The sequence below is a fragment of the Gopherus flavomarginatus genome, chromosome 8 (genome assembly GCF_025201925.1).
Source record: "Gopherus flavomarginatus isolate rGopFla2 chromosome 8, rGopFla2.mat.asm, whole genome shotgun sequence".
Lineage (NCBI taxonomy): Eukaryota > Metazoa > Chordata > Testudines > Testudinidae > Gopherus > Gopherus flavomarginatus.
This window is the reverse complement of record NC_066624.1, coordinates 42,751,625-42,771,688: the sequence shown is the minus strand read 5'-3', so window position 1 is coordinate 42,771,688 and position 20,064 is coordinate 42,751,625. Positions and strand designations below refer to the sequence as shown.

At 46.8% G+C, this 20,064-nt stretch overlaps 1 protein-coding gene across 6 annotated transcripts in view; it reads left to right on the top strand.

The window, feature by feature from the left end:
• Positions 1 to 20,064, top strand: part of ENOX2 (ecto-NOX disulfide-thiol exchanger 2) — a 147,889-nt gene that overhangs the window by 42,505 nt on the left and 85,320 nt on the right. For 5 of the 6 annotated variants that reach the window (XM_050964328.1, XM_050964330.1, XM_050964325.1 and 2 more), the window contains exons 2-3: positions 4,500 to 4,643; positions 9,761 to 9,895. In XM_050964328.1, coding sequence (XP_050820285.1) covers positions 4,500 to 4,643; positions 9,761 to 9,895 — 279 coding nt within the window. The remainder of the gene's footprint in view (positions 1 to 4,499; positions 4,644 to 9,760; positions 9,896 to 20,064) is intronic. The other variant, XM_050964326.1, reaches the window with a different exon arrangement.

The window sequence follows — 20,064 nt, the reverse complement described above, 5'->3', positions numbered from 1 at the left end:
ATGGCCTGGCTGCAGCGTTTCGGTCTCCGAGACCCCATCCCCAGGCCAAGCTGGAGTTGGGATAAGAACCGCATGGGCAGCTGTGGGAAGCTGCCGACCCTCCACCTGCCTTGGGAGGAGGTCAAGGACATGGGCAAGGGGCTGCTCTTGGGGGGGCCCCTCCCATCCTAGGCAGGGGGAGGGGCTCAGGCTCCTTGGCTCCAGCTTGGCCAGGGGGCAGGGCCTTGAGGGGAAGAGGAGGGGGAGGGGCAAGGCCACGGAGGTGCAGGGCCTCATTCTCCACCCACTTTTAGGAAGAAACTCATTCCTGGTGCAAACATGGGATGGTATTCTGTACAAAAGCTCCCACCAATGTTAAATTGGAGCTGCCCCATGTTAGAGCAGTGATGGGACAATTCCCTGGTATTTTTAGTGCAGGTACCATGAGAAAAGCAGATTTCTGAAAAGAATTCCAGCCCATTTTACGAGGTAGAGAGGTTGAGTTGTTTTGAAGTAAAATATTCTCTCTCTTGGCAAGCTCCATTTGCCATTTTCACACAGACACTGGAAAATGTTTGTTTTGCATTAGGTCACCATATTTCTTAAGTGACAAATTGCTATACAAGGTGGGAACTCTGTCTTTCTATGTGTTGTACAGCATCTAGGACAGTAGGGTCCCAATCCTGATTGGAGCTTCTGAATGCTACTGCATAGTTATTTTTGTAGTTAACTGTAGTTTTTGTGCACTAAACCTAAGATCATCCCTCTTCTACACAAGGAAAAGGCACTGCTTCCTTTAGCCCAGAGTTTGCAAATCATTTGCATTTATATATAACATATTATTGCTTGTGAACTTCATGACCTGTCAAAGTTCAGGTATTTATAATGAGGTTTCAGACATTTATATGGTGATATTTAACCCTCACAATAGGAATATCAGAGCTCAACCTTATAGGTGTTTTAAGTGTGTGTTGAAATCAAACACTCGTTCTACGCAATAGGGGCTGAAATAATAGCCGGCCACCTGTCCAGACCATGCATGGTTTAGCTTGGAATCCTGGCCAAGATCCTAGTCACATGTAAACACTTGTAAATGAAGAAGTTGGAATACAGCATAGCAGGAAGCAGTGAGGGAAGATGAACTCCACCGTGCTCCATGAGGAACTCCACTGTGAACAGTCTCATACTGTTCCTAGCAGCTTTGCTCCGCTGTTTCACATTGCCCCTTAGACTCTTGTTGTTTAGCTGTGTGATAGGTACATAACTGAGTATCTCTTGCAAAACTCTCAAACTCAGAGTCTAGTGCCGCTTCATGTAGCGGAATTTCAGTTGAGAGGCCTCTGCATAGTCCAACTTGTTGGACAAGCTTCCAGAACGATCTGGTGAGTCGTAGCCATTGGAGCCCCTTAACCCCCACAGAGAAGCAATGCTGACACTCTGCCACCAGGACTTGAACTCTGTATTTTGGGACTGTCCCTCCCAGCTGGGGATTGGTGGTTACCTTACCCAAGCCTGAGTCAGGCTTCGAGACTTCCTTGTCTCCCCACTCATGGAAGGTTCCAGAGGTACACAAGGAGGAGTGAAAGCCCTTGACTCTGAGCGATTTGCCAAGTGTTTCTGGCCATCAAGCATCTCTAGGTTAAGAAAATCTAGTATTGAGGGCCCGGTCCTGTCTTCTTTGGAGAACCACTTACCAAAGCGGTTCTGTGCCCAGAGGGAGCAGCGCTGATGTCCTTGGATACCTCCAGGTTGATGGAGTCCAGTAATGAGACTCTGGCATCCATTGTCTTTCAAGAGCCACTTGCCAAATGGTTCTGCGCAGGGGCAGCAAGTTGTATGGGCCCGTGGTGCCCAGGCTCCAGCAACATTCAGGGCCCAGGGTCCTGGCTCCACCAATGTTTGGGGCTGGGTCTCGTCCCCAGCCCCACCTGCCACTCCCCCCCCCCCCCACACCTCTCCTGAGTGTCCCCCGGCCCCACTTGCTGCCCCTTGGTTCCAGAGTGTCCCTGCCTTTCCCCTGCAGCTCCAGGGTGACTCCACTCTGCTGCCTCCCAGCAGCAACTGCTGCTGCAGGGTCCTAGTGCCTCCTATCCTCTAGTGGCAGGGCAGGGTGCCTTTACCATGCCCTTCCACCTCAGACCCTTAAATTTTCTGGCAGGACCCTCCACCAGCACAGGGGCCCCCCGTGCCTGCAGTCACTGCTCCTGTCCCACACTGGGCAACGGGCAGCCCCATCCCTCACCCCCAGTGAGGCTACAGTGAGGGGCAGCAGCAGGGGAGGAGGTGCACATGTAATGGCAGCCCCTCCCCCCGGCACCCACCATAGAGGAGGCAAGGGGGCTTCCTGGACCTGAGAGGGGCCCTAGCAGCATGTGCAGTGACAGCGGTGCGGGGTGAGTGTTGCCGGGGAGAGAAGGGGGCCCCTCCCCCAGAGCTCACTGCTGCCTGTGAGGATAGGGCTGAGGGGGGGAGTTCTTTCTGGCCCCAGCTCTGGGGCAGCCTGCCTGCACCCCAAAATCTTCATCCCCAGCCCTGCCCTACCCCAGAATCTGCACCCCTCCACCCCAACCCTTTGCCCTAGCCCTGAGCCCCTCCCACACCTCAAACCCCTCATCTCTGGCCCCAGCCAGAGCCATCATCCCCCGGTACCCTAACCCTCTGCCTGAGCCCTGTCCTGCATCATGAAGCCCACAGCCCTCACCCCAACCCTCTGCCCTAGCTCTGAGATCCCTCCCAAACTCCTCATCCCCAGCCACAGCCCTCACCCCTGCACGCCTTCCCTCTGTACCCACTCCCATCCCCAAACTCCCTCCCAGAGCCTGCACTCCCTCCCACTAATCCACACACCCCCTCCTGTCCCTAAACTCCCTCCCAGAGCCTTCACCCCTCCCTCAAACCCCCAAACTCCATCCCAGAACCTGCACCCTCTTACCTCCTTCTGCATCCCCACCCATTGCCCCAGCTCAGAGCCTACACCCGAACTCCATCCCAGAGCCTGCATCCCTCACCCCCTCCTGAACCCCCCACCCTCTGTCCCATCTCAGAGCCTGCACCCAGCACCCAAATGTCATCCGAGAGCCTGCACCACAGAACCCCTCCCCCACCCAAACTTCCTCCTAGAGCCCAACCTCTCACCCCTTTTGCACCCAAACTCCCTCCCAGAGCCTGCACCCCAATCCCCTGCCCCAGCCCAGGGCGTGCACCCCAGACCTCCTCCGCCAACCCAAACTCCTTTCCAGAGCCTTAGGCAGGTGGGGGCGGAGTTTGGGTGGGCGGAGTTTGGGGGGTCAGGTTCTGGCACCTACCGCCCCGATTCTGTGGTTCTGCTGCTGCACCGTCTCACCACTGTTGTCTCTGTCACTGTCCCATTTGCTGCTGCTAACACTGCTCTCGCTGCCATTGCTTGCCATTTGCTGATGTCCCTGCCTCTTGATGCAATGCTGTGTTCCGAGATTCCATCCTTTAGCCCAGTTTTTAGAGATTTCACTGGCTAGTGGGGAACCCAACTGCTTCTGTATGATTTGTACTGTCTCTCACTGCATCACTGTCCCCGCATCAAGTGTAAGGTTCAGTAGACCACTCATCTGTGATTTCAGCTCTTGTGATCAGTGAACTGAAATAAGGACTCTAAATTGCGTCTAGTCTGATCAGATCCATCTTTAAACACTGGAGGGGGAAGGTGAAATGTAGGGTGACCAGATGTCCTGATTTTATAGGGACAGGCCCAATTTTGGGGGCATTTTCTTATATAGGCAACTATTGCCCCCCACTTCCTGATTTTTTTACACTTGCTATCTGGTCACCTTAGTCAAATGGTGTCTAGAACTCTTTAAACAGAGTTCAAGACTTATGTGAATTTTAACCCAAAACAGCCGGAATTTATCATTTTGTCAAAGCAGATCTCTGCAGATCATCTAGGCCTGCATTTCCCAAACCGTGGGTCACAATCTCAAGTGGGGTCACACCATCAGTATAGGTGGTGAGGTGATCCCAAGTATGCGCAGTATGCCATTGTGCTCCATGCATGTGTGCGAGTCAAGGTTCATGGAGGATGTCATTTGGCTGTACATAACGGTGTCCACACAGCAGGATGTCACACACCATATGTATGAGAATATGCTGTGCAGAGGATACCATTATGTATAGCCAAATGACATCATGCTATCTGGGGTCATGGGGAAAAAATAGTTAATTAAAATGGGGTCCTGCCAGTAAATAGCCGGGGAGCCTCTGACCTGAGTAAAGTAAGTGTGTCTATGCAAATACAGTCAGTTCCTTATGTCTTTTCCCCCAGTTCATCAACAGGGCAGGGAGGGGGAACTCATTCATCCCTGGCTTGCTGTGATAGCTATCAGACAAATCCCTGGAGAACAGAATGAGGGAAAGAATCCTGCATTAGCCCCTCAGGGCATGCAGTATATGGTATCTGAGGCGTCTTTTCTTCTCCAATTTCTGAGATACTATATGAAGATCACAAAAATCTGAAAATATCCCCCTAATGAGTTATTTCTCTTTTACAGGATTAAGTCAACTGTCCTTTGATCCTGCCACTAACAACGGACCTCTGCAGTTTACCAACACTACTGGCCCTCTGGTTTCTGAAAGTGCAGTTGAGAATGGAGGGGAGTCAAGCAAGAAGAGAAAGAGAACAAACATTCCCGCAAGTGAGCCAGACAGAAACATTATGTATTTAGCTGGGGAAGAGTATCTGAAGGAAACAACTGAGGCTTCTGCTTAAAATGGCAAAGCAAAGTAGCTTTTAGTTCCTGCTGTGTCAGTAATTCAGAGTTACTGGGGGATCTGTTTCTGTCACTTGTCACTGGATAGCTAGAAATAACTGGAATCACAGCTTGGTACATGCTCAAGACTGGATTAGCCAGCAGTAGGTTTTCTGTTTTGGATCAGATTGGTGTGAAAAATTGGTCGTGGCTTCCTGTGTGTTCCCTTCACTTCTGTATATTGAGGCTAGTTGCCATTTATATACAGATATGAGGGTGTCTTCATGTGCCAGACTCCAACACCCTGTGTGGTGTTAATCGTTTTGAAATCGTGACTCAAAAATGATGACTCTGGCCCCCAAAATTATGAGACTGGCTAAAATCATGAGATGTTAAAACACAGTAAATGTTGAGTTCCTTTCATATGCTTTCTGGTCTTTGAGCTTTCAGAATTCACATTTTCTTATATAGGCAACTATTGCCCCCCCACTTCCTGATTTTTTACACTTGCTATCTGGTCACCTTAGTCAAATGGCGTCTACAACTCTTTAAACAGAGTTCAAGACTAATGTGAATTTTAATCCAAAACAGCCAGAATGTGTCACTTTGTCAAAGCAGATCTCTGCTGATCATCTAGGCCAGCATTTCCCAAATCGTTGAAAAAATGAAAGCTGAGATTCTTATGTAATCTCATGATTCCAGGGACCGGGGCTTTAAGAAAAACACTAAATATTATGAGACTCTCAGTAAAATTGTGAGTTGAAAACAGTGGGTCTTTTCTCAGCTCTGCAAGCCTGCCATGTGCTGCTCAGATTGCATGGATCACTATCTGCAGAATACCCACAATGAATCCCACATGCATTGATCCTTTTTTTGTAGGATTGCAACCACAGGGAAGGCAATATTCCTATTCGGCCAGGTAGAATGGGAAAGAGACAGCCCATGTTATGAGGAAGACAGAGGGTCCCCAATTCAAAAAGCTTTAAACTACACGGTCAATTTACCAGCTAATGTCTGTTTAGGTTTCTTAATATTTCTTTTCCCAGACATTATTCTCTTTTTCATTCCACCCATAGCTATATTATCTTTGCTAAAGTTGCATTGATTTCCACACTAGTTTTCCAAATCATGCAAAGTTCTTGCAAGTAGCAGTGGATGGAGTTCAGGCTCCATAGCAGGTTATTACTGAATTGTGGTAATGTGATTTTTAGATGGTAACAGGGAATATACGGAATATCAGTAATGGTTTATTCTTAGAAATGAAAGTGGAAAAGTAAACTTTCTCTTTTTATTTCCTAGATTTGTATAGTTTGAATGGGAAAAAAGTCCAAGATCGACCTTAATTAATGTTCAAAAAAGTTTCAGAAAGCACATTTCTGTAGTTTTCTATGATAGTAAAATAGATGGTGAATAGAAATAAATGCAAGGTACTTATTTAATTTGTATACCAATTTTTACTGATGACAGGTTAATAATGAAACTTTACAATTTTCTCTGAGAAATGAAAAGCCATGAAAAATGGAAAAAAACATATAATTGGGAAAACTAAATTGTTATGGAAAATTCTCCTTTGACTTCATATTGACAATTAATTGAAACCTGTCAGAAACTGAGGTAAGAATGCTCAGGCCTAGTGGTCAGAGCAGTGGCACTCGGGCCTTGGGGGTCAGAACCGGAATTGGGAGTCAGGAGCAAGGTTGGAAGAAGGCAGGGGTAGGGCTGGAAGCTAGGCTGGAGCTGATCAGGGCTGGAACAGGACTGGGGACAACACTGGAGCAAGAGCAGGACTGGACCCTGTGGAATCTGTCACCACTGTCAGGCAGAGGAGAGTTCCAAACCATGAAGTGATGCTGAGCAGACTGAGCTGCTCTTTTACCTTTGAGGTTTATATACCTGGTCGGAGTATCCCCAGACTAGCTCCTGGCTTGTGGATTGGCTGGAGCCTAGTGCAGGAATGACTCTCACTGCATGTTGCTTGATCAGGCTACAGTTCAGGGATGACTCCTCATTCCACAGATCCTAAGAAATACTGCTGCTGCTGTTAGGTAGATAGGAATGTAAAGACATACCTTGTATGTAAATGAAGGTAAATGAATCCACTTGTTGTGCATTTTCCTCTGCCAATAGACAGATAAGTAAATAATAATGTTGTTTGACAGCTATAAAATAAATAATAAAAGCGAACATTTGTCTTCTATTTCTTTTATGTGAAATAACGTTATATCTGGAAAATAAAATAGGAAATCTATTGGTAATTGTATCAATGAGAGAAGAACTATAATAGCAATAAACCAGTTTATATGTATGCCAATTGGTTTGAACACTTCTGCTGGGCCTCTCTCTGTGTCCACCCTGTCCACCCAACAATTGACACTCCCCTCCCCTTCCTCTCCTGAGAAGGGCTTTTTAAAGGTTCTTTTGATCTCTTCATTCCCAGATTAGCAGAACAGCTGTGTCACTTCAACCTGGAGCCAGGAGTCACTGTCTTGTTATTGCCCTCCTTGTGTGTTGGGAGGTTGCTTGTCTTGATCTATTGTGCTCTTTTCCTGCTTGTTTTACTCATCACCCCCTATTAAGCTTGAACAACATGTTCGTATAAGGAGGTCTTATAACCCAATATACAATAACTCCACTTCAGTGGCTAGGTAACGCACAGTGTTCATAAAATTATAACATTTCAGTATTGTTAGATTATTAGATACCAATTCAATGTCTGTCAGAGATTTATCAGCAGTGACCTAATATTAAAAACCAGAAAATTCAAAGTAAAGGTTCCAGTATACAAAACAAACCCAAAACATTCCAAAGCATTAACAATTTAGGTCACTAGAATTACCTTCATTTGCCCAATAGCTCTGTCAGCCTCCCACTTTCCCAAATACCAAGTTTGGAAGCTGTATTATTTCTAGATGAAAGCTTTATCTAACAGCTTTAAGAAATAATTTGAATGGCTTGAGTCATAGAGTTTAAGGCCAGAAGAGACCACCAGATCATGTAGTCTGACCTCCTGTATACCACAGGCCACCAGTACCACCCAGCCACTCATACGCTGAACCCAACAACTGAAGTGACATCAAAGTATCACAGCCCACAGGAGACTAGACTGTTATGTGCTACAGGTAGAGAATAGGAGGGACTGAGGTGCGCCAGTGCCCAAGGCCCCTGCAACAGCAATAATCTTGGGAAGTGACCCACACCCTTGGGACAATTCAAATTCAGAGTCCCAGTGCTGTACTAATATCTTCTCCATCACTCTTTCAGAAGAGCATAAAGTTCAGTCATATGCTGAAGGCCTCGTACATTTGAAGAAGGCCTTGTACTTGTAAAGTTAGTGGATGGAATATTGTAAACATGAACAACAGAGCACTGGCATATAGCAGGCTTCATATATCTATGCCTTTGACATGAAATGTGATGCTTTGTCATCACATGACTCTCTTTTCTATATATATATATAGGTGCTATAAATTCATGACTTTGGCCTAGCTTAGTTATATGGGCTTTGTGTCTTGTGATGCTGATTTACTTGCTGGCACTTGGAATCTTTATGAACAATGGGAAATGACTGCCCTCAGCATGGATTGTGCATGGTTATAAAGAGGACCACTGTGCAATTAAGAGTAAGGCCTTTTCAGCATTATGCTGTACACAATGTGGGGCGGAGGAATAAACTGCCCTCTTCTGTGTAGTTCTGCACTCTCCTCCTCTTTAGTCTCTTTGCTGAGGTCTGTTACTATGTCCCTCTAACCCCTCAGCCCCATCCGGCCCTATCTTTGGTCCTCCCACCTTCTCCTTTAACTGATCTCTCTTATCTGGTTCCTATTCCTTTTGCTCTTGAATCGCTTGACTGGAGAAACCTATCCTCAATGCCATCTCTCCTTCCCCATTATTGCCCTTCCTTTCGTCTTCAGAGCCTTTGAGCAAGTTCACAGATTCATAGATTCGAAAGCAGGAAGGGACCATTGTGATCATGTAGTCTGGCCTCCTGTATAACAGAAACCATAGAACATTCACAAAATAATCCTTAGAGCAGATCTTTTAGAAAAACACCCAATCCTGATTTAAAAATTGTCAGTGATGTAGAGTCTACCACGACCCTTGGTAAATTGTTCCAGTGGTTAATTACCCTCACTGTTAAAAATTTACACATAACTTCCAGCATGAAGGGAAATATACCGAAAGTGGTTTAATTTTTTCTGTTAATATGAAATAAATGTTTCCAAATGGGAAGGGACCAGAGCCTCAGCTGATGTATATTGGCCTTGACCTTATTTGAGCTATGTGAGTTTACAACCCCTGAGGATCTGTGCCCCGGTTTTTATGCTTCTGTCAGAAGATGAAAAGGCTGCCGCCGCCACAAAACAGCACATCTACAAGGGCTCTGTGAGCAACTCTCAAGAACAATGGAGGAGCTACACCTGAAACTAATAGGTGTATTAGTCATGGAGATGACACCAACCTTTTTTTCTTTGGAAAGTCTTCTACAGCATATGATGGCAGCAGCTCTTTTCCCAAGTGGCACAGTGTTGGTGCTGGGATCAAGGTCACTGTTGGTGCAGATCAGTAGTTCTCAACCAGGGGTACATGTACCCCTGCGAGTTCGCAGAGGTCTTCCGGGGCTACATTAGCTCATCTAGATGCCTAGTTTTACAACATGCACATAAAAAGCACTAGTGATGTCAGTGCAAACTAAAATTTTATACGACTTGTTTATACCACTCTATATACTATACACTGAAATGTAAGTACAATATTTATATTCCAAATGATTTATTTTACAATTATATGGTGAAAATAAGAAAGTCAGCAATTTTTCAGTAACTGTGTGCTGTGATACTTTTGTATTTTTGTGTCTGATTTTGTAACCAAGTAGTTTTTAAGTGAGGTGACACTTGGGGATACACAAGACAAATCAGACTCCTGAAAGGGATAGAATAGTCTGGAAAGGTTGAGAGCCACTGGTGTAGATACTGCAGAACCTTGTTGGGTAATGCTTGCTCTGTAGAGGAACAGGCGGAGCACCAAGTTTCCAAACGCTAAAATTAATCAACCTCTCCTTTTAGCAGATGGTGTTAGAAATCTGAATGCAGACTCTACCCCAATGGGCTTGCCTATGTCGGACCTCACTGCATGGGCCACTGCGATGAACAATCTAGGAATGGCACCGATGGGAATGGCAGGGCAGCCGCTGCTGCCTGGTATGTAACTTAATTGATGCTATGTCTGTCATTAATTTGCTAACTGCTGTCAGCACTGAGGACATATTTAGAGGAGTTTACCTAAACTGATATTTATTTCTGTCTCAAAAACCCACAAAGATGAGGAATGCCTAAAATACACAGGCTGTGCAAGGTGACTTATCTAGAGGCCAGAGTCTAAACCAGGGTTCGGCAACCTTTGGCACATGGCCCATCAGGGTAATCCACTGGCGGGCCATGAGACATTTTGTTTACATTGACCGTCCACGGGCATGGCCCCCCACAGCTCCCAGTGGCTGTGGTTCGTTGTTCCCGGCCAATGGAAGTGGAGGTTGCCGACCTCTGGTCTAAACTGTGCTGATTTAAAAAATGAACTTAAGTTTAGTTTGATGAGTGTTTAATAACATTTCAACTCCCTTCCCTGTGCTCTGGAAGAGTTACCACACAGGGCCCAGTATAAAAGCTCAGACTGGAACAGCAGGCATGAGGAGGTCAGGAGTGAGAGGCATTGGCTGAGTTGTGTGTGTGGCGAGCCCAAGGCTGCAGCAGCCATCCTTCAAGCCACAAGCAAAGCTGTTCACTTTGCTTGCTTCATACTGATGCTCTGGAACTGAGCCAATAATGGTTTGCTGATGAGTTAATTAAGCAGTGAACAAGCTTTGAATCAATTAGACACAAGGCAGAGTAGAGGAAATAGTATGGGGTTAAATGATAGAGTAGGGCAGGGGTTAATGGAGGCGTCTATCTACACAGCACACTTGAACTCCGGTTCAAGCCTATGCCTCCTGTGGCAAACCCAGGACAAATGGCTACAAAGGAAGGGGTACTAATTAGTCCCAGGGGGGTTAAAAGGCCTCTCCCTGTCCACTGAGGAGAGAGAGCCATGGGGAAATAAGGTTCAGCTGGAAAAGGAGTTACCAGGGAACTAATTAGGTTCAGCTGGCCCCAACTGCTGGAGACCTTTTTAAACGCTCCCTGGCATGGAAGCAGGGGGGAGAGTGAGAGAAGCAGCCGGCAAGTTAGGTGCAGCAAGACTCTGAACCCTTCCAGCAAGGAAGAGTGCACTCTGTCCCCAGAAGGGGAGAAACCCAGCACAAGGGACTGACTGAGGGAGGGATCAGCCAGACCCTGTGCGACCTGAAAGGATTTTGCTTTGCCCAAGCCTGTGTCACCAAGGCTAAAAAGGACTGAGCCTGCTGAGGTGAAGCAGGTGCTTTGCCACACTCCGTTCTGTCCATGACAGAAATTAGTCTGACTCAGGCCAGGAAGCCTTCTTAACTCAGGCCCGTGGACCCTGCTAGGGGGTGGGTCAGAGCCTGAGTCCTGCTCTAACTAGATAAATACTAGCACATGGAATGGACCAATGTAACTTGTACGTGCATCCGCTGCTGTCCAAGTGTGGCCCACACATGCAAGACCTGTGAGAAAAAACAAGGAGAGCATGGACTTTGGTTTTGGACCAAGTTCAGTTATACCATTGTGCTCCACGCCATGATGGCAGCTGGTCTGCATTACTGGTTGGTACAGTATGTAAATACCTGTGTAAAATAAAATGTTTGTAGCCTTGTGTGCAAATCAATAACAAGTTTTATTATACATAATTAAACAAGTGGCATAAACCTTAATGAATGTCATCACACACCCAATGTGAAAGTTTCGTAATAAAAACCTACAAATTATCATCTCAGTAATTCATAAACTATGAATGGCAGCACATTTTCAGGCTGAATAAAATACAGAACATGCCTTCATACTCTTCATGAAAGTGTTTCCAGAACTCATGATTAAGGCTGCAATTTAGTCACGGAATCCGTGACTTCCAGTGGCCTCCGTGACTTCAGCCTGCCATGGTCAGGAGCTGCAGGTTCCCCTGCTGCCCGCTGGCACAAGAAGCTGTGGGGGTGGCGGGAAATCCGTCCAGCTCCCTACCGCTGGGGGCAGTGGAAGACACCCCCTCCCCCAGCTCCTGGCGAGCAGCAGCTGGGGACCCCGTGCTCCCTGCCGGTAGTGGGGGAACCCCTGAGCTCTGGACCATGGGAGATGGCAGGGAACCCCAGAGCTCCTGGCTGTTGCAGCCACCAGGGATGGCAGGCAGCTCCAAGCGGCTGCGGAGGAATCCAAGATCCTGGCCCCTGTGGATGCTGGGAGCTGCAGGTGGGAGAGGTACCTCACAGTTCCCAGCTGCCACAGACAGCTCCTAGTCCCTGCAGCTGCCCTGCTTGAAGTAGTGTGGGGATCCGTAGATCCCCATTGTGTCAGGGACATTTTTAGTAAAAGTTAGGGACGGGTTACGGCTTCAGTGAATTTTTCTGTTTTGTCTGTGACCTATCCGTGACTCTTACTAATAAAATCCATGACAAAATCTTAGCCTTACTCATGATGCACAATACCAATATGTTTTCCAAAATCTCTCTCACACAACAGCCTCAAATACCATTTCATTCCCCTCATGTGCGGAATTGTGCATACCCATTATAAGACTGCACAAAGCATCTGTGATTTCCATTGCACATCTGGATTCAGCACCAGTCAGAACCAGTGCACTGTCTGACTGTGTGTACCGGTTCAGAAATCCAGCAGTGGCTCGAGTCTGGTCCTGGCGAAAAGCTCCACCTTCTCACTATGCAGAGCATAGCAAGCCACATTAACAGAGTTTGAGGAAGCAGGGCCTGCTGCAGAGCCAGCCTCTGGGTAATCTAATGGGCACAGCTGGCCTGTAGTAGGCTGCCTGATTGGCCACACCACCTGATCGATTGGAAGAAGCAGAAGACCAGCTCTGAAGTTCAATGGCTGCTCAAAGCATTTGTCAATGGCTATGATAGCTCTTGTGCCAGCTTGTTCCTAGCCTTGCCCCTGTCTTGCCTCACTCATGGTAACTCATTTCTGACCCTCTGCTCTGCCACTTGGCCTTTGACTCTGGCTTTGACCCTGGGCTCCTATTCCTGGCTACACTCCTGCTCTAATCACTAAGCCTGACTCCTGCTCCAACCACAAGGCATGACTACCCCATCTCTGACTCTGCCAGTCTGAGCAGTCCAAAAACCCCACCAATAATAAGAGAACTTACGGCAAGCATGGATCCTACAAAGGCCACTTTCTCTGACATGGATAATGGGAGCCTTGTGGACCTGAGTTGCAATCTTGCAGGTGCAGAATGTGGTGCTGCGAGCTCAAGCCGTGTTGCCTTCAGCTCTGGCCCCTACTTCCCATGAGCCCAAGCTCCCCTCGCCTGTCAAATTTTATGGCAATCACAACAAATTTTGTGGGTTCCTAAATCACTGTGACCAGGAGCAGCAAACGAGAGCTTTGTGAGGGAGTTCAGAGAGGGAACATGAGCTACATTCTCTTAAACCAGCGCCAATTATACTGCTCGACAGCCAAAATGCTTCTGAAATAAATGTAGTCCAAGTTTACTAATTCTGGGTCACTGAGAACGAAAATGATGCTTAAAATTGTTGATTGGCTCTAGTTTTCAAGATATGCTGTTGGGTCAGTATATACAACCCTTGTCTTGGGAATGGCGGAGGATAAGTGAGTTATAAAGGGAAGGGATCTCAGTTTAAACCAGAGATTACTAAAATACATCTTTGACTGGATCTGTGAATAAATCTGTGACTGGGTTTGGACGGTACTTGCTTTTTAGGCAAAACAATGAATGATGCAATCTGAAGCTGGTATTGTGTCGTACATGATGTGAATTGCATCATGTTATTCCTAGAAGTCATGGATGATGCAGTCATAACGAAGCTTACATCACTCTGCTGAACAAATTGCCCTATATCAGCTCTAGAAATCATACAGTGTCGTGCTCTCTTATTTGTCAGTGTTTGATTTTGCAAAGGGACACATTTCTGTTTAGCCAAAGTGAGCAGAGATGCCTCGTACTTGTGTGAACCGTGCAGATAACTTCTGCTATGTTTGTGGTGAAGTGACTTTTGCATCACAAAAGCGCAGTATAACCGCTATGGTTAAGAAAGTCTATCACCTTTCTTTTGGCTGCAAAATTGGAGATCAGGACAAGAGGTGGGCCGCACACATATGCTGCAACACTTGTGCAACAAATCTTCGCCAGTGGTTGAACAGGAAAAGGAAATCTATGCCTTTTGCAGTGCCAATGATTTGGAGAGAGCCAACAGATCGTACCAGCAATTGTTACTTCTGCATGGTGCCTCCAGTTGGGAAAGGTGTGTCAAACAAGAAAAAGTGGACTTGTGCATTATCCAAACATTCTATCAGGTATACGCCCAGTACCCCACGGAGAAGGACTGCCGGTTCAGAATCCTTCTCACTTGAGTCAGACGAGGAAGAGGAAGAGGATGAAACTTCTGGTCCTGAACCATCAATGTCACAGGACCCACATTTTCTCCCATCCTCCTCCTCTGAACCACACCTCATAACACAAAGTGAACTGAATGACCTTGTCAGGGATTTGGAACTACCCAAGAGTAAGGCAGAGCTGTTGGGCTCCAGACTACAGCAGTGGAATCTCCTGGCAGGCTATCAGGGCAAATGGAGCCCATCAATGCTTGCAGACTATTGCTGGACAGTGACAAGAGATGCTCCATTTAATGAATACAAGAGACAAGCCAAGAAGCGCCGAGTAGACACTGAATAGGACTAAACTATGTACATAATAGTTTTTTGCCTTTTGTTTCATAATAAATTTTATTTATATAACCCTTTTGCTGATGTTTAAAGTGTTACATAAACAGGACAGGTGAAATATTATCATGTAAAGCAACCATAAACACATGAAAAGACCTAGGTTTACAATTTATGATTAAAACTCTACTATCTACACAATATACATAGACATAAAATGTAAAAACTTAAATATCTTAGAAACAGTAGCCAATCAGTTGTTTTAATTGTCATATTTGAATTCAGCACATCAAAATACATAATATCACATTTTATCTCTGAAGCAGACGACTTCTCAAAAATTGTAGACCAGTGTTACCCAAAAAACTCACAAACAAAATGAAATGGACAATGTACAGAGTCGGGCAGCAAAAATGATTAAGGGTATGGAACAGCTTCTATCTGAGGAGACATTAAAAAGCTTGGAAAAGAGATGACTAAGGGGAGGATATGATAGAGCAGAGGTGGCCAACCCGAGCCTGAGAAGGAGCCAGAATTTACCAATGTACATGCCAAAGAGCCACAGTAATACGTCAGCAGCCCCTCATCAGCTCTGCCCCTGCTCCCAGGGCCTCCCACCCACCGGCAGCCCTGCCGATCAGCGCCTCCCCCTCTCTACCCGCACATCACGATCAGCTGTTTTGTGACAAGCAGGAGGCTCGGGGGGGAGGGCATGGCAGGCTCAGGGGAGGGGGCAGGGCCTGTGGCAGAGCCAGCGGTTGAGCAGTGAGCGCACCCCTCAGCACATTGGAGAGTTGGTGCCTGTAGCTCTATCTCTGGAGTCGGTGCCTATACAAGGAGCCACATATTAACTTCTGAAGAGCTACATATGGCTCTGGAGCCACAGGCTGGCCACCCCTGTGATAGAGGTTTACAAAATCATGATTGGTGTGGTGAAAGTGAATAAGGAGGTGTTATTTACCCTTTCATATAACACAAGAATCAGGCATCTCCCAATGAAATCAATAGGCAGCAGCTTTAAAACACAAAAGTAAGTACTTCTTATACAATGCACAGTCAACCTGTGGAACTCATTTCCGGGGATTTTGTAAAGGCCAAAAGTATAACTGGGTTCAAAAAAGAATTAGATAAGTTCATGGTGGATAAGAGCTATTAATGGCTATTAGCTAAGATGGTCAGGGTGTGATCTCATGCTCTGAGTGTCCCTTGCCTCTGACTGCCAGAAGCTGGGAGTGGAAGATGGAATGGATCACTCGATAATTGCCCTGTTGTGTTCATTCCATCGGAAGCACCTGACATCGACCACTGTTGGAAGACAGGATACTGGGCTTTATGGACCATTGGTCTGACCAGTGTGGGCCCAGTGTTCTTCAGGTCTCTTATGTTCTTAGTGGTGAACAACATCTTCAGTAAGTGGGGAACCCCAATCTGGGACCTGTTTGCCTCCCAGGAGAATAGGAAGTGCAATGTACACTGCTCCAAGGGAGTTCAAGGCCAGTAATTCAGAAGCAATGGTCTCCTACTCCCTTGGACAGACAGCTTGAACTATGTCTTTCCTCCTACCCCACTGCTACCCTAGGTTCTTTAGAACATTATGCCCAAATGGCCCAAAAATTCTGGTTCACAAGTCTCTTGCAAATTTCAATCTGTCCGCTCATCAGCATTCAACCTTTCCTGGATCTCTTTGATTCAAGAGAACAGCAGTCAGGAATCTCAGCCCGGATGCTCTTCATCTTAGAGCTTGGTATTTGGGTGAGCATTGGACCTAGAATGCTCCTGCTCTGAAGCTGTGCAAACCGTTCCCAGTAACAGCAGAAAGGACACTACAGGAAATGCTATTTAGGTCAGTGGAAGTGTTTCTGTGTGTGTGCCCAGCAGTATCATAGGTCTCTAAAGACAGTGGGTATTGCTGCTAGCATAGATTATCTCCTTACCCTTCAGACAGCAGGTCTTTCCCTTAGTTCGCTACAGGGTCACCTGGCAACAATCAGCATGTGTCGCCCACCAGTGGAGGGCTACTCGTCTTTGTTCACCCAGCCACGGCTAGATTCTTAAGAGGTTTACTTAGAACTTTTCCACTGATGAAGCCAGCCCCTCATTGGGATCTTAAATTAGTATTTTCTACACTCACCAAGCCACCTTTGTGTTAGCTTAGCTATGTGTTCAGTGTTTTACCTGTCAGTCAAGGCCACCTTCTTTGCTGCAATCATCTTGTCCAGGGTAGGTCAACATGGAACCATAATGACCGATCCACAATGCACTATATTCCATAAAGGCCAAAGTCTCACTGTGACTACACCCAAAATTCACTCTAAAGGCAGCTTTGGAGTTTCACATAATCAGACTATCCACTTACTTGTATTCACCCAAAGCCCCCTGCGTCTGTTGAGGAGAAGAGACATTCCCTTGATGTAAGACAAATGTTGGCATTTTTAATGCAGAGGACAAAACAAATCAGAAAGTCACCTAGGCTGGCTGTTGTCACAGCTGAACGAGTCAGAGGACAAGCTGTTTCTTCCCAGGGAATCTGTAAGTGGATCTCTGGTTGTATCTTACTTTATGAGCTGGCACATCCTCCTCCTCCTCCTCCTCATGACGTATGGGCTCACTCTATGACAGCACAAGCATCTTCAGTAGCATCACTTCAAGAGATACCCCTGCTTGATTGACATTTGCAGGGCTGCTACATGGAGCTCCATCCACGCATTCATGAAACATTACGCCTTGGTCCAATCCTATTCCGCTGACGCATATTTTGGAACAGTAGTTCTACAAGCAGCCATACCCAGGGCCGGAGCTTCCATTTAGGCGACCTAGGCGGTCGCCTAGGGCACCAGGATTTGTGGGGGCGGCATTTTGCCATGCTCGGTGGCAATTTGGCAGCGGGGGATCCTTCCATGCTCCGGGTCTTTGGCGGCAGTTCTGCGGTGGGTCCTTCACTCGCTCCAGGACCCGCCGCTGAAGTGCCCCGAAGACCGGGAGCATGGAAGGACCCCCCCGCTGCAGAATTGCCGCCGACTGGGAGCGCGGGAAGGACCCCCGTCTAGGCAGGGCCGGCTCCGACTGGGAGGGCAGCAGGCAGCTTCAGTGGACCTCCCGCAGGTGTGCCTGCGGAGGGTCCGCTGATCCCCCGGCTCCGGTGGAGCATCCACAGGCACGCCTGCGGCAGGTCCACCGGAGCCGCGGGACTGGCGAGCGGCAGAGTGCCCCCCGCGGCGTGCCGCTGTGCTTGGAGCGGCGAAATGGCTAGAGCCGGCCCTGCGCCTAGGGCGCCAAAAACCCTGGCGCCGCTCCTGGCTATACCACTTACATCCTTGCACCCTCCTCCTTTCTGCATACTGCCTGTCAGTCATCCAGAGTACAATACACATAGGGACCAACACACAAGAAAGGAAAGTTATTTACCCTTTGTAACTGGAGTTCTTCAGGATCTCTCTCTGTATTCCACTACCCACTCAACTTCCCCTCTGCTTCAGATTGTGTCTATTCGTGGTAGCGAAGGAACTGGAGAGGCTGTTGCTCTACACCACCCCTGTCCCTAATGCCCTTGGTGCAGAGCAAGAGGAGTGCAGGCATGAACCTATGGACACTACTTGCAAGTATTCCCTGGTCTCAGGTGCATGAAGTGCATTTGTATCCACAGTGGAATACGGATAGGGACCACATGCCTGAAAGAACTCCAGTTACACAGGGTAAATAACTTCCTTTTCCTAAGTGTTGATAGTAACTATTTCATTACCTGTCATTTCATCAGAAACATCCAGCTAATGTGCTGCCCATTATGGTTAGATGCCATGCAGTGTGGGGGAGAAGTAGGGTGTCTGGTTCCTCTTAAGGGTTTGTGAGCTGGATCTGGGAGCTGAACTCTTTAAAAGCGTCAGGTCACCTCTGCCCCTACCAACAAGAGGCCGGGATAGAAGAGAGAGATTACCTACCCAGGGTTAGAGCTTCAAACACCTCCTGGTATCAGACTGCCCTCCTCGGTACCAAAATCCTAGCAGCCCATCTCCGCTGCCCCAACATCTGCATTGTCAGTACAAGTCCATGTCACAGTAAAATCTTGGGAATGGTGTAAAATAAATGGAAAAAATGTGCATTTAATTTAAGCAAAGCCAAATTAGGCAGGCAAAACTGAGCCATGTATCAAGATGCTGCAGAAATGCAGCCTTGGGAAGAACATGGCAGGCTAAAGCAGAAGAAAGTAAAGCTCATCTACCAGAGTCAGCCATCTGCTGTGCCGGAAACAGCTACAAGTGGCCAGCATCCAGGCCACCTGCCCAGCGGAGGGACTGGCTTTTGTGGGCTGCCAGACAATCTTCAAATGTAGTAGTAGTAGTGCTCTAACCTTGGAGCAGCACATGAAATGCTGCCACATTGTGGCCAGAGGAGAACACATGCAGCGCATCATTCAGAAGAGCAGAATTAGCTGAAATGTAGGCAGGTTGAAGTGAAGCCCAGCACCCTGAAGGGAACAAATTGAACACACAAATATCCTCTAACTTGCTAAATTTGTTTTATCCATCGACATCCAAGACCTCATGGACTCCATCACAAGTTGGACCTAAATTCTACAGCCTAATTCCAGGACTTTGCAATCTTCTAGTGGTTACTGTTTAAAAAAAAAAAAAAAAAAAAAAGTGAATTAAATGTGAACATGAATTAAATTGTAATGAATTAAATGTGAACATAAATAATGCATTCGGACCCCCGTGTTGTTTATTTTTATATTGCATCCAGTTTGTTTTATGCTGTCTCCACGCACCAAGGAATTTTGTATTGATAAAGCAATACTTATCATGGGAGAGAGTTGGGGCTTTGATACTTGGGGAGACATGGGCACAGTTTGAAGTTGAGAGACAAGAAGTTTGGCTGGAGGTTTCTCTTCCAAAATCATCAGCAGTGCAGTAATTAACAACAAAGATATTTAAGTTATTATGTTTAGGGTTTCGATTTAAAGTCCTGTTGAGTTGAATGATGCAGTTCTCCCTTTGCAGTTCCAGGGTGGCAGCAAACTCAGGAAGAGCACACTGCACTGCCTACACTTTGGTCACATTTTCAGGTTTTCTTTGCAGAAAGGTTTTCTTTCTTTTATTTTAAACTAATATTCTTCATGTAAAATGTCCACACCATTCTGTCAGTGAACCTCAGTCTTGGCCTACAGCTCTCCTGCTGTTCCATCCTGGGCTCCCTCCACACAGCTATGTCAATGTACCTGCCTCTCTCCAGCAGAGACTGCCTAAATGGGCATGTAAGCATCTAGCTCATTTTCATCTGGGATGGAAAAGATTTGAGGCAGGCTAAGACATGAGTGCAGTCTAGTGCTGTGCTTCCAAGAGCACCCTCTGTTATCACTGCACAGATTGGGGGTGGAGGAGAATCACTAGTGAATTTATCTTTGGTGCAGTATATGGATCCATCACATTAAGTATCCATGTCAATTTCCTTTGTGCTGTATTCCTGTCAGCAAACAGTGAAGCACTGGGCTGTAACAATCACACATTTCTGAGCTGGAAATTATAATAACTTCTCTGCACAGCTTCCATTCTTGCTTCTGGGAGAAGGTAGTG